This window comes from Aythya ferina, assembly GCF_964211825.1.
Source record: "Aythya ferina genome assembly, chromosome: 4".
NCBI classification, from domain to species: Eukaryota; Metazoa; Chordata; class Aves; order Anseriformes; family Anatidae; genus Aythya; species Aythya ferina.
The window spans coordinates 35,930,578-35,944,712 of NC_140300.1; the positions used below are offsets into that span (position 1 = coordinate 35,930,578).

A 14,135-nucleotide genomic window follows, 5' to 3' on the forward strand; every position below is an offset into this window, starting at 1 on the left:
AGCATAGTGAAGATGGAGTATAACAATCTGGCTTTGAACAGCTATCTAAAAGATGCAGGCCACTGTTGCAAGCTTCAGTTGAAAGATCCAGATCCCAATCCCACTTACTGATGGATGGCTTTCTGTGGGGTTTTAGTAATTCTGTTGATGTTAGGTGGGAGGGTTATTTATTTCCACTGAATAAAGAAATGCTTAAGTAGTAAACTTTGCTCCTTTCATTTGAATAGTACAAACAGTTTTTACTCCTTTAGAGTACCTCTGCTGTTGAAGGTCCAAAGTTCAACTCCTCTGCATAATACCTGAATTTAGCAATTGGACACAGATCGCTAAAACAGGCTATTGTCACTGGAAAGTGGTCTGTACTACACAAATTTAGAAGATACACACAAGTTTCAAACAATAATCCATCTACAAAAGAAACCTGCAGTCATCCTCAGACAGTCAAGGTAAATACTGTTTTTTTTCATTTGCAGAGGATGGAGCTAAGAGTTCTGGCAGAAAAATGTTCCTGAAAGGACCCCAATACTGTGAGAGTTTGAGATTTTCCGTGAGAAATTGCCATATATGGTGTACTTGTTGAAAAGGCTCTCCAAGGCGGAGATACTGGGCACACAAGACAGAAACACAGAGCTTGTGTAAGCTTTGCTGTGCTCTCACTGTGGAGTTTGGGAAGTCATTTATGTTCTTTTAATCTCCTCTTGAAGCATAACAGCGTTGGTAAAAGCAGCCTGTTAACATATAAAACAAGTAATTGATCTGGCTTTCTTCAGGAGAATGTGTTCCACGCTTTGCCTTTTTTGGAGAGAAGTATTTGAAGATTTATAAGTACTTCCACTAAGCCGTTACCAAGAACAGAGAAAACTAAATATCAGGATTTCATGGAAAAAAAAAAGTGTTCTCAGTCCTCTCCCATGTGAACAGCATGCTTCTGATTTTTAATTCAGCTAAAAATGTTCACTTCCCATCACAGTGTGGAAGTGGTATTCATTCATCAACCCATGCCCCCTGGTTAATGGGAAGAAGTTCTGATTTAAGAAATGTTGCAAGAGGGTTTAACTCTATGGAATGGATGTTTAATCTGTGCCTCATGGGGGTAAAGTGATAGCAGTCCTGAAATAAACATTTTAGGGATGCCATACTTTCCTGAACTTCATCTTTTTACAGATGGGAAAAAAAATATAATTTTTAAACCAGGTGTTTGAGATCAATGCATGTTGTTCTTAGGTAGTAATGGGTGGATGTGAGAAATCATTTTCTTCTCAACAGAGAATGAAGAGTGAATAATGAATACAGGAGCAAATTCCTGATTCTCTTCTACATGTATATGTTCCATCACTCTAATAAAATTCAATTCTGTTTGCCATTGGATGGAGAACATGTAGAGACATCTAATAGTTTTGTTATGGACTGAGAACAATCTTTAAAAAAAAAAGTGATAAAACGCAAAAACTTGATTATTCATTCTTCATTACTCAACAACAACAAAAACTTTATTCCTTTAAGAGAAGGATATATATTTTCTATAGCTATCTTTACTGACTGGAGATTTGATATCCTGATGCTATCAGAAAAAAAATGTACATCTTCTATTGCAGTAGCTCACAGTGTACCTAAAGATGGAACTGAGACTTTGGTCTAATGTTCTTCATCCTGTAACATACATAACGGTGATTTTCATGATAGGCAATTACAAGCTTATGCGCTGGTAGAAATACAAGCCGATAAGAGCAGGTCAAGTGCTATTCCACAGAACATTTTATTATACAGTATAATTTTTGTATACAATGGTTAATGAAAAAGCTAAAACAAAAAAGGAAAGTTTTACATTTTTGTATAACAAGTTTGAAAAGACCATTTCAAGGAAATGTCTGCTTCTTGTCTATGTAAGTATACATGTCTACTGCAGCAAAAAAGGATAAAGTTCACTTTGATTTCTGTAGTTACAAAGGTAATTTTTATTTTTTTTATCATGTTAATAGAGCACAGAAATGATGGGACAATGTATTTGCAGTACCATCTGTACAACCTTTTTATCTCTAGTGAAATATCTTTCTGCATCTCAAAATTCAGTTGTTTTAGTCTGGGAAAATTTGACTTAACTCTGCAAGCTATCAACCTCTTAAAAAAAGTCATGATTCTTTTTTGATCAACTGAAACAATTGTGAATATCATTTAGCCTTTTATTTTGTTTAACCTGAATTGCTTAAATGTGAGTGAAGTTAAACTTTGTATATTTGTGCAGTCTTTTTAATAGTTTTAACTAAGAGTGTAAGTCACTCACACTTCTAAGTTTTTCATGCTGCTAAAGGGGACTAAACATTTCTCAGTGAAAATGTAGAAGCAAGACTAACAAAGGAACTCTTGCATATATAAACTTTCACTGGTGTTAATTATCGCACTGGGTAGATCTTGTGGTCATGTGCCACTCAAAGATACTCTGCGTTCATGTATTTACATACTTCCTATTGTGCCAGTGGTGTCTTTCAATTCTGTTGTGTTTGGTGAAAGGAAAAGGCAAACATCCCCACTCCGATTCTGGAAGGGCATGCTGATAAATGTAGCTTTTCTTAGTCGTATGTCAAGTTGCAGTTCTGTAATACTGATACTGCATTTTCTGGCAAAATGAAGACAGCCTCATGGGATTGCCTTGGCTGTGTCTTCTGGAAGGCTATTCCATTTATCGTACATGATCACATTTTTACAAATTGAATGGAATAAATATTTACCGTTCCAATGAAAGTTTTACATACATACATTAGGTGTCAAATGAATAAAAACCATTTTGAGTATGTAACATGTAAATATTGATGGATCTTCTTCTTTCAAAGTGTATTTGTATATTCCACCTTGTGAGATGTGGTACAAAAATATTCCCTAAGTGCTAAGGTACATGTGTCTTCACTAAGTGTATGCAGCTGGTTTGAATGCCGTTTTGGAGCAGGGGATTAGATGCTTAGACTGTTGTCTTTGCAGTACAATTCATAATTTCCATAATGAAACAAGCAGAATACAAACAACTTTTTTTAAACAGTTCTCCAGATTTCTAGATTAGTACATATGTTTCCTCTTGTATTTGCGAGCCATGATCTTAAATATATATGGTACTATGCTGCTCTTCAACAAAGAACTTAGTTCTGTTTATAATTTCTTGTTGCATTAGTGCAGCCTGAATGCTCCACTCTTGACTGCTAACTTTCAAGTCCTGGGGTTCAGGCTTGGGCTCCCCTCGTTGCTCTTCAATGATGTTTAACTTCAAATTTTCCTATCTTGCAGTTGTCCTTGTGTTGAAGATTCACTGGGTGAAAACTTCACTGTGTTGTACATCTAGGAACACAGAGGTTAGGGGGAGAGTTACTATTACTTGAAATAGGGGGAAAAAAAAAAAAAAAAAAAAAGTCCTTCCAAATAGGATTTGCCTATTGCAGGTATAGCTGAATGCTATTACTAATGCTAACTCTGACAGTTTTTCACATGTCCTGGCACTTGAGAACAGGATAGGTGTCATGATAGCAGCTTCTAGCCTGCTAAATATGTTCTGGAATTCCTATACTAAATGGACGGAGCATAAATGTTATAAATGTAGGTACAAGTAATAAGAATACTGTGAACTGAGGAAATACATGATATGGGAAATACATAACATGAAATACCTTTAATTTGTATCCTTTTCTTACTGGAGCTTCCATTTGCTTTGAAAGTAGATGAATGTCCAAAAAAATCTTCTATTTTTTACTTCTTACTTTCTATTCCTTTTGTCAGGTCTAACTACTTTTATCCTTTGAGATTCTTTCTTAGCTTATTATTTTGTAATTTTTTTCCTCATCAATCTCTGTTTTCTTCCGTACACACTCCATGGTTAAACAATCTGTTTTTTCGAGGGGGATGAGGCAGAGGTTATCAACTAACGATTACTGTCATATTTCTCTAAAATATTTTCCTTTACTTGAGGTAAAGAATCTATTTGATTTTTGTACTTCCAGTGTGAGGGTGGTTTTTAAGTTTGTAAGCTTTACTTCAGTAAAGCTTCTCTTGGCTTTTATTACTGTGCCTTTAATTTTTCAAACCCTTTCTACTTGCACTTGAAGAATTTCTCTGGGATCCTGTTTTCAGATGCATTTTCAGTAATGGGAAAAGAGTCAGATTTCAGAAAACATGAGATGTCATTAGGCTGGAAGAACTGGCAGCTAAAAGCATGAAGAGGGCTGACTAAGATACCACAGAAGAGGGGAAGGCATTGGAAGGAAGAGAGCACTAAATTGTCATGTGGCTTGAGAGACGAAGGAGGTGTAGGCATGAAATGAGGTAGCTGTGATTAAAAAGTCATGAAGATGAGTGATGTTTCACAAGATGACCAGCCAAACAAACTGCTCACCACCATCACAAAATAAGGGTGGCCAAAATCTATCATATCTTGCCTCTACAGTCCTTGTTCTCTTCTGCTAACTCTAGTGCTTGTTAGAGCATCTGGGTTACAAAAAGTACCTACCAGGGGAGTGAAGAGCATTCTGCCAGTTCAGGGAACTGAGATGAGAACTGAGCGCACAGGAAATGCCAGGACTGCTTTGAAGAGAAGGGCTATGGGATGGTGAGATCCTCTCTCAGCTCACCCTTGAAACCTCTTCTGTAAGCAATGGGCTGGAACTTGTCAACAGCACAGAGGAAGATTGAGTCAACAGGAGTGACAGAAGCCTGGGCAGAGGGAAAAGGCTGTGCCAGTTGTTTTTGTAAAGCAATCAAGTGTGGCAGCTAGGACTTAGGAACATTCAGGTAATAAACTTGTTTCTAAGTACAGGAAATGTTGCAAGTACATGCAATCCACTTACTTGCAGTAGGTTAGTTATAATTGGATGCCATATTCATTTTTAAAACAAAACTCTGGCTTTGTACTGTGGTGTAATACCCTCTAATTTTTGCTTTTGTCTGTTTTATCTCCAGGAGATGCTCTAGTTGCTGTAAATGATGTTGATGTGAATTCTGAAAACATAGAAAGGGTTTTGTCTTGCATTCCAGGTCCGATGCAGGTACAGTAGTTGAACATTTATTGAATATGTCCTTTGTAAAAATGAATACTATTTATAGTTTTTTTTTCCTTAGGAACAAGAACTTAGGTGGTCTTGCTCTTAGATGGGGAAGGTCTAATTTTTCACTGACATCAGTGAAATGTGCAATCTGGCAGTAGTGTGTATGAAGCAAGATATTGATGTCTAGCTTTCAAATAAATAAATGTCAGCTGGAGACGGGTAGTGGTATTGAATGGATAGATAATGTATACAGTGCTATTTTCATCTACCTTGGATAGACAAAGTGTCAAAAAATGTCTGAATGGCATTTTTTGTCTATTGCTTTTTTCTTAAAATATTAATGATTGCCATGCAAATACTTAAAACTCTATCAATATAAGAGAATCACAAGAGTAAAATTAAAATTGACAGTGCTATTAAAGACATCTAAAAGCATTTAAATGGAGAAAATGATAGTTTTCACATTTAAATAGAAAAAAAATGAATATTTAAAAGCCTTGAGATTAATTGTGTTTAAGATCTTTAAAAATTGAAGTGATTGAAATTGATATTAAACAAACAAACAAACAAAAAAGATGAAGAATGCCCTTTCCCACAAGACCTACTGCATTTATCTTGTCTTCTAGATGAACAATTATTTTGGAGCTATAATTTGGAGCTATATAATTACATAGCTATTCAAGAATTAAAACAGAAGAGTGTTAATTACCTGGGATGTTAGGAGCATAAAATTAAGTGGTTTTGAGTTACTCAGCTTAAATCCATTTCACTGGTGAACAGGAAGACAAGGTGAAAGTTGTAACTCGCTGAGAGAACAAGTTAAAATTAGTGTTTCTTACAGTAGGTCTGTAACCCCTTGGTAATTTTTCTTCAGATATAATATATGAGATGATGATGATAATAAAAGTGTTCTTCTGCCCCGAGATAAAAACAAGTGGGAATTTTAGGTTTTGTTATACATGCCTCTGTTGACAATCTGCTGTAAGTGCGTATAGAACTGCATCTGCAATTGCAGTGAGATTGAGTACTAGTATGTCAGTTTAGGAAGCTTTCCAAGATACTCGACAGCAAGAAGCTTGCCTAAGCTACCGGAGTTGTGGTGAGGTATTGGCAGAGCTCCATGGCAGACAAACCTTGTCTTGCCTGTCTTTGACCAAATATGGAGCTGGTGTAAGTATTGTTAAACACAGAATGATTAAAGAAAAACAGAGATGATATAGTTAACTTAATTGTATCCTTGCTAGATTAGAGGATATATGTTACTTGTTGCTAAAATGCAATGCAACCCTTTGTTTAGTAGTTATTTTTAATGCAACATTAACATTTACGTTGTCAGTAAATTTGTCAAGTAGACAGTGATTACTTGAAACGTATAACTGTTTGTCATGTTGGCTTTCCAAAACCTTCTATTAAAGTGCAATTATTCCTTTTTTTACTGTGCAATTTCAGTCAAGCCAGAAGAGTGATTGCTGAAATAGACCAATGGAGAATTTAAATACATGGTTGTTTTTTTTGCGGTGTAGAACACTGCGTTCATACTGCTGAAGAAGCAGAGGGTTGTTATTTCTGAGATTTAGTAATGAAGACAGCTGTTACACAAGCAAAATTGCTAATGTATTGTCATTCATTATACACTGCAAAAAATGATTTCTCATTCATTATACATTGCATCTAAAAAAAAGATGCACTTTAAAGAATCTTTAACATAGTTATAAGTTAACTAAATAATGAGCTGCGTCACTGTTCTGTGGGTTTAATGTTTAAAATTACTGGAAGTAATTTAGAAAATTACATACAAGGCTTCTCTCAGTTGCAGCAGGTGGTATAACTTCTTTCCTTATTGTGTCACTTTTCCCGGATTTTGTTTTCCTTACCTGAGTTTAGGCAAACTTGCTTCTGGGCTAGTTCAGCATATTTCTTGAGGAACAGCAGTCAACTGCTACATAAGTCCTGCCCCCCTCTACCTCCTTGCATGGCAGAGCTGTTTCTGGTGAAATTACTAAAATACACATAGGTGACAATTTAAATTAGTCACTGGGATAGTTAAAAATAAAAATTAAAAAAAAAAAAAAGTCATAGTGATCTCTTTCAATCAGGTAACATTTTAAATATCCCAAAACCTAATGTACCTGACAGTTTTGGTGAGCTTTGTAGTCCAAGTTCCTAAAGAAGCTGGTATATTTCAGAGAAACTAAATATTCCTCACAACAACAGAGTTGTTTTTGTAATTTAAGGATCAAAAAAGGTGCTTCTTGAACATCATTACTGCTGTTTTTATTGTGTAAGAATTACAGTGATGTCCTGTGCTGCCTGTGACTGGTAGCAGAGATATTACTGCTTGTCTGCCCAGCCACCAGTTCTTCAAGGACAGGCTTGGAAGCAGCAGAACCTTTGAGATGTTTTCCTTGCACAAGAGAGAGGAGACCAAATAGGAAGAAGATGTGCATTAAGGAGTATACTTATCTTTAACCTGATACTTGGAAGTTGCAGAACCATATTACCTGAAACTTTCTAAAAATATTCAGCCTGAGGCAAATAGTCAGAATCAGAAATCTCAGCTTGAAATTTTGAGTAATGGTTTGGCAAATCATAAGCACATGGAAAACAGAGACTTAAACAGGAAATGGCAGGCAACCTTGAAAGGCAGGCAATGCCACCAGTTCTCCCTATAATAAAATCCATATTCTCGAGTATACAGCTTTCTTGCAGATAAACACAAAACATGCCTTGCTAGGTTAGACCAAAGGGGCAACAGCAATATTTTCTGTTTCTTACACCAACAAATGTTTAAGCAAAGAGATTTAAGAAGAAAATCAAGTGTAGGGTGACCATTGCATCATATTTTTCCAGATTCCAGCAGTCCACTAGACTGCACAGGGCCTTGTTGGATCACCTACTGGTTTGTAGCTTATTTTAGTGTAGTGCGTAAAATTGCCTTGACTTCCACAGCATCGTAGAGCGGTGATTTACATAACTGAGTTACATGTTCTGTTAATTTCTGTTGGTTTTCAAACTGCTACCTGAAAAGTGCTTTTGGTACCTGCAGGCTCCTGTGTTACGAGTAGTAGTTAGCTGTCCATGTCCATGTCCTATCATTCTAAGATTTTGGAGAGCGCTGTCATGTTCCATTTCTGTCCTACCTTTCCTAAGCTGACAAATCCCCATCTATGTACCTTGTAGTTTTTTTGTTATTGTCACCTTCATCAGTTCCTTCATGCAGTTAGATTAAATTTTTTTTGAGAACTAAGTATTGAGAATATATCCATACTTTATAGAATGGAATATTAATATTTTCTGTGCCTTTCCAATTCTCCATTTTGAAATGATTTCATTTTCTTTTCTATTTTCTGCTGTGCATTGACCTGGTTTTCTTTAAGAGAACTGGAATTAAAGCTGTGAAAGATTTCAGTATTCACAGAAGAGTTCTTCAGTTGTCACACATTTAATCAGATCCTGTGCATTGTTGAGGATGAAGATTTGTTTCTTCTCTACAAAAAAAAAAAAAAAAAAAAAGGCACTAGAGGGATAGGCTATGTAAAAATGTAGTCTCTTGGTCATTCTCTGTTTCAACATTTTCCAGCCTAGATGATCTTTTTCACAGTGAGCTTTTTAAAGACAAAAAGTAGATTAGAACTTGGATAAGAGTGAAGAGGAACAGAACAGGTCGTGCTTCTGGCTGCTATATAGAGTTAAGTAGACTCGGAAAGGAACTGGAAGCCACGTTACAGATACAGTTCTTGCAAATCTAGTGTCTTCACATCCGAGTAGTGCGGCATTGCACACAGTGATGGGGGAGCCAGCATGGAGCCCTGCAGGAGGAGGGAGAGTTGAGGTTCTGTTTGGCCCAATTTAGTTTGAGCTCTTGCTTGGGGGGCCATATGGTTATGTCTCTAAGACAAGACCGACTGAGATTTTTTTAGTTTGTGAGACCAAAAGATAGACTACAGCAAAAATTACATCTGTGCATCATTAGTGTAGGAACTGTAGCCTAAGTGTTATAAGTTTCCACAGACAAGATGTAGTAGAAGTTAAGAGAAATAGCTCTTGAGCCTTGAGGAAATCTGCAAAAAGTTAAACAGGGTATGAACAAAATCCTCTGAAATACATGCAGATGGAGTGACGAAGAGAGAATTGGGTCACAGAATGCTGCAGAAGGAAACCTGCATCTCTACAACTGTGAGTGATCAAGTTACTGGGTCTTAAAAAGCCACTGCCTCTTAGCTGGATGTTGCTGCTCCTTGAGTCCTGTTAATATGCAGTGTAATGAATTGAAACTGAAATGATGAGGAGAGAGTGAGGGATGAGTTGCAGTCAGAAAAGAAAATGGTAGCACGTGGCAGGAGAGCATGATGGAGTGCGGTGCCATTCCAAAGAACAGGAATAGAAAAGAGGAGGAGGCTGATAGCAGCCAAGATAGGCGAGGAAAGATTAATGAGTAGTGTCGGGAGGGAGTAGACTGGAACGGGAAGGAGGCAGCCAGTGACACAAATGTTGTAGCTTGAAGAGCTGATGATGGCACTGCTCTCAGATCCAGTGACAGGCAGTGGGTGTTTTTAAAGCATTGCAATTCCTTGCTGGCACTCCTTTCAAAGTGTGTACATACACACAATTATGAAAATATAAAAGTATCTATATTTAAATGTATAAATTGCCTTTACTTAGGCTTTTCAGATTGATTGCAACTGGGGAACAAAGAAACCTTTGCACTAATCACTAGGCTAAACTCACTGGCTTCAAAGACAATCAGGATTTGGTGTGACACATGATGCTTAGAACTTCCCAGTCCACAAGCTTTTTAAGGATACTTGAAAGCCGACAAACCATCTTGGATAAAAACATAGGAAATGAGGAACTGAGAGTGGGCCTACTTGGTTTTTGCTGTCCAATGTAAATGGATTTTCCTGTGCAGTTGTATCTGTCAGTGTGCTCAAAACAGCAAAGAAATGGTCATGAAGGAGCCTTGAGGATATATATTTATGGAAGGGCTGATGTTTTGAAAGAAGTCAAATATTGTGTATGTTTAAAGATGGTGATAATAGGTTTTGTGTTCAAACAAACCCAGAGCAGTAAGTATATTTTTCCATTCTCAAATCCGTAAAATTTGAGTATGAAAACACCCCAAACCACATGCTTACTCGCATCTTTCAGAGAGCATGTAATAGCTAGCTTTGTTTTTAATAATAAATGGTTATGTAACACTGCGTGTATAATTGTTTTTCCTCAGACAGCAGCAATTTTTGAATGCTTTTGTCTTGAATGTATGCTTACAAAAACTTACCACTGTGCCAGAGAAGTTTGCCTTTAGAAAAGCCATCTCTTAAATGGCTAAAACTACGTCTCTGTCATCTGATCTTAGAATGTAATTGTAAGTACAGCATCATTTTCACACTGATTAATTATCTTCATAGGTAAAACTCACATTTGAAACATCAATATTTGAGCCTGAAGGAACATCTCAGCAAAGGAGCAAGCGGGCACAGTCAAGTATGAACAACCTGGTTCGGCTTTTGTGGGGGGAAGACAGTGCGGACCTTCAACAGGCGACACGAGATGTGCCTCATATTGTTATGTTCCTCTCACTGAAACTGGACTCTGAAACATCTAAGGATGAGGTATGTTGCAAACTAAGAAAAATGAAGGTGAAAGATAAAAACTGACAACAGCAAATGTTATGTCTGTTGGTATTAAAAAATAAATAAATCCTGGTAATCATTTTGAATAGCCTGCCAAATATCTTTTTTTGACAGAAACAAGGCCTGAAATTCCAGGGGGGGGCAGCATCATTGCTGGCAAATTCTAATTATGCTTGAAATCACTTCGGCAGTACTGAATGTCTTGATAGAAAGAACAGACCAGGTGTTAACAGAGAAAGCAGAGGCAAATTCAGAAGTTCATTGTTGTCTCCCAAAAGCTCACTGTGACGTTTTCAATGCACCTCTCAAACTTGAAGTATGAAATCCTCCTAATCAAAAAAAGGCTTTTCCCCAGCAGGAGCAGTTGGCAGCCTTCATACATAATCTGTCTAGTGCCTCCTGTTTTGAAATGCTAATGTGCCTTTTCTTAGAAGACTCTTGCTTGCATGTCTGCTGCTTGCAGCCAACTGTTGATTCTTGCATGGGCAACATTTTTTGAGCTACCCAAGTACTCTTTCTTTGTCCCATAAAGTTCCCTTTCACTGCTCTTTCCTTTCATGCTCCTCAGAAAACTTGTGCCAGTGTATGTATAACCCTTTGTAAGTTTGTGTGGATGTTGTTCCTGGCGTAGCCATAGCTACAAAGGCTCCGGTCAGAATGCAGGGCAGGCACAGAACTGTGGGGAGGGCTGAGCTTGGCCTGAAAATGACAAATGGCCAAAGTGGACTCTTCAGAAACAGACATTGGAAAAAGACTCTTGTCCCCGTCCGTAGAGTCTCCTCAGATTTAATATAGGCCCCAGTGACTTATATTATCTGTGCTGTGGAGGTAACAAATGAAACAGTTTTTTCCAGTCTCTGGGGACTGGTGGGACAGTGACAGAGTGGGGAGCAGAAGACAAACAGTTCTTTTTCCCTCCCCTAATTAGTCAGATCCAGGCAGCACTCCATCCCTTCTCTGGGATGTCTTTAGCTTTTTAATACTGTTTTTCAACTGATAGAAGTCAGTATTGCTTTGATCTACTATAGAGAAAGTGTTACACATAATGGAGTTTATTTTCTAAAGACAGGGTTAGGGAGGAGAACCCTAGAAAATTGCATGATATTATGATACCATTAAAAATGTTGTATAATTTGTAGAGTCAGTTGTGTGAAAGCTAGGAAATGACAGATTTATGGCTGCTTGTGCAATTTTGAGACATTTTGTATATATTTAGCATGACATTGTCTGTATTATTTTTTTCTGAAAGATGCCAGTCTTGTGTAGAGCAGAAGATGATGGACAGATGAGTATGTATAAATAAGGCTTAATAGGCAGCCATAAATCCAGTACTTCATAACTCTGGAGTACTCGACTTTGTAATATAAATCATGTGCTTTTTAACCCTAATATTTTTAAGGTAACGTGTGCTTCATTATGTGTTGCAGCTACATACTGACACTGTAAGCTTTGGTTTGCAGTTCTTTCCAATCTTGTGTAAGAGACTATAGGTTTTCATAGAAGGTACCTTCAGTAGAAATTATATCAAACTCTTGCAAATTTTATAGAACCTTCTTTCTGTGATTTATACACACACACACACACACACAACTGAGACTGCTTTCATTAAAACATACAAAGCCACGGTATTTTTCTGCTTTGGTATTTCCCTGTAATAAAAATTAACAAAAAAGCTCATTTAGCTGTGAATTAAATAAATGTTACATGTGTGGAACAGCTGTGGGCAATTGTTGTAGACTTAAGTGACCAAGAAAACATTGGTCTTTAGATAAATTTTATGAAATATTAAAAAATAAAAAAATAAAGAAATCAAGGTCTCTGTCTCCCCTGTTGTAAGGTAAATAGATATGCAAATGCCTAATGGTAACACCTGCACTTCAGAGTAAATGGAACAGTGCTTTCTTGCCCCATTCTTTCTCTACTTTCTCCCTAGAAACAGGATTAAGTCAGAATGTTGAGCTGAGGTAAAAGAGGGATCATATTGCACTTTTTCTCCCTTCACACTGTGGAAGAATTGTTTCCCGATAAGTCTTGGCAGTTATGTAGCCCCAGATAGTCTCTAATGTGCAGATATGCTCTGCTGGTGTAATCGAGCTCTTTAAAACATATATTAACAAAAGACCACTGGCTTCTCCGAGGCATTTGTCTTTAGTTTCATTCGGTATACAGTAAGCGACATTTATCCTGTAGATTTACTTTTCCAGACTTAGTTTACAGTATTTCAAATTAGCACTGAATTACTATACACCCACGCCATCTTGCACAATCGAAAAATATAATGGCCCTTTACTAAGTTTCTTTACCCATATCCAAAGGAAGCACCGTATGCAGATCACATCCTTGCAAACAGTGGCAACTAGGGCTAGTTACTAATTCTTCCACTTGTGAGCCTTTGGCACCCAAAGATCAAATTAATGATCTCTGAGACTTGTAAACTCAATCTGACAGTCACAAAGGAAAGTATTTAGGACGTGAGCATGTGTGTAGTGAGAAAGTTTGATCTTGTCTTTTATGCTTTAATTCCAGGTAGGTGTTATGATTATAACATACATTATTTGTACCAACATGCGTTATTTGCACCAGCAGACGTTACAACATCTTTATGCATTTGAACTGGTTTTGGTGATACCATGTTTTAGAAGAAATGGCCTTTGTATTCCTTCTACATGACAGTTTTACTGGTAGCACGTGGTTAGTACGTGTGCAAAGTAGGTGTTACTGAGTAGGCTGTTGAGATATCTTCGTTCTTACAGACACTTGGGCTTCCTGTAGCATTTCACTCCATTTTTATTATTTCTAAATGAATCTTGAAGAATTTATAGCGTTCTTTTAATCTGTAATTTATTTTTACTCTCATATAAGGTGCAATTTAAAGCATCTTTTGTCAGTGTACTGTGAGGACAGTAGGAATTTTTTTATCTAGTCAGCATCGTTACGACACAATTCCTTTTATCCATTTTGTTTGTTGTCAAGACTGCGCTGAGTGAAAAAAAAAAAAAAAACAATTTAGGCTGAGTTTGAGAAATAAAGAAAACAGAAATAAATAAAAGGGCAGCTGATAAGTTAAAGGCTAAGCCTTCAATTTAGATACTCTGTCCAGGTTTTGGGTGTTTGGGTTGGGGGAGGGTTCACATTTAAAAAACAAACAAATGAAAAGTGCTTCTAAGCTTTCGGATATAATGGTATTCTTCATCTTACTCTGAAGACAGCTGATCTTGTATGGAAGTATGTGCTGAACCTTGCTAACAACTCATTACTGTGTATATATATGATGCATCTAAGACCTTTTGTTGCAGTTGTCTTTTCTTTCCCTGGGAAAGTGTTCAGAGAATTCTCAAATGAATTTTGCGTAAAGGCCCCAGTTCATAGGAAGGAGTGGAAAAGACAGAATGTTTTCTTTCTAGCCCTTTGTAATGCTGTAATTAGAAAATGGCATTTTTTTTCTCCTGCTGAGGGATTGACTTAAGAAAAAAAAAATCTG

At 37.0% G+C, this 14,135-nt stretch overlaps 1 protein-coding gene across 2 annotated transcripts in view; it reads left to right on the plus strand.

Moving 5' to 3' along the window:
• The window catches only part of INTU (inturned planar cell polarity protein), a gene marked incomplete at its 5' end in the record, with an annotated part of 49,207 nt that overhangs the window by 15,261 nt on the left and 19,811 nt on the right, over positions 1-14,135 (plus strand). For both annotated transcript variants that reach the window (XM_084519055.1, XM_084519054.1), the window contains 2 exons: positions 4,936-5,021; positions 10,430-10,633. In XM_084519055.1, coding sequence (XP_084375181.1) covers positions 4,936-5,021; positions 10,430-10,633 — 290 coding nt within the window. The remainder of the gene's footprint in view (positions 1-4,935; positions 5,022-10,429; positions 10,634-14,135) is intronic.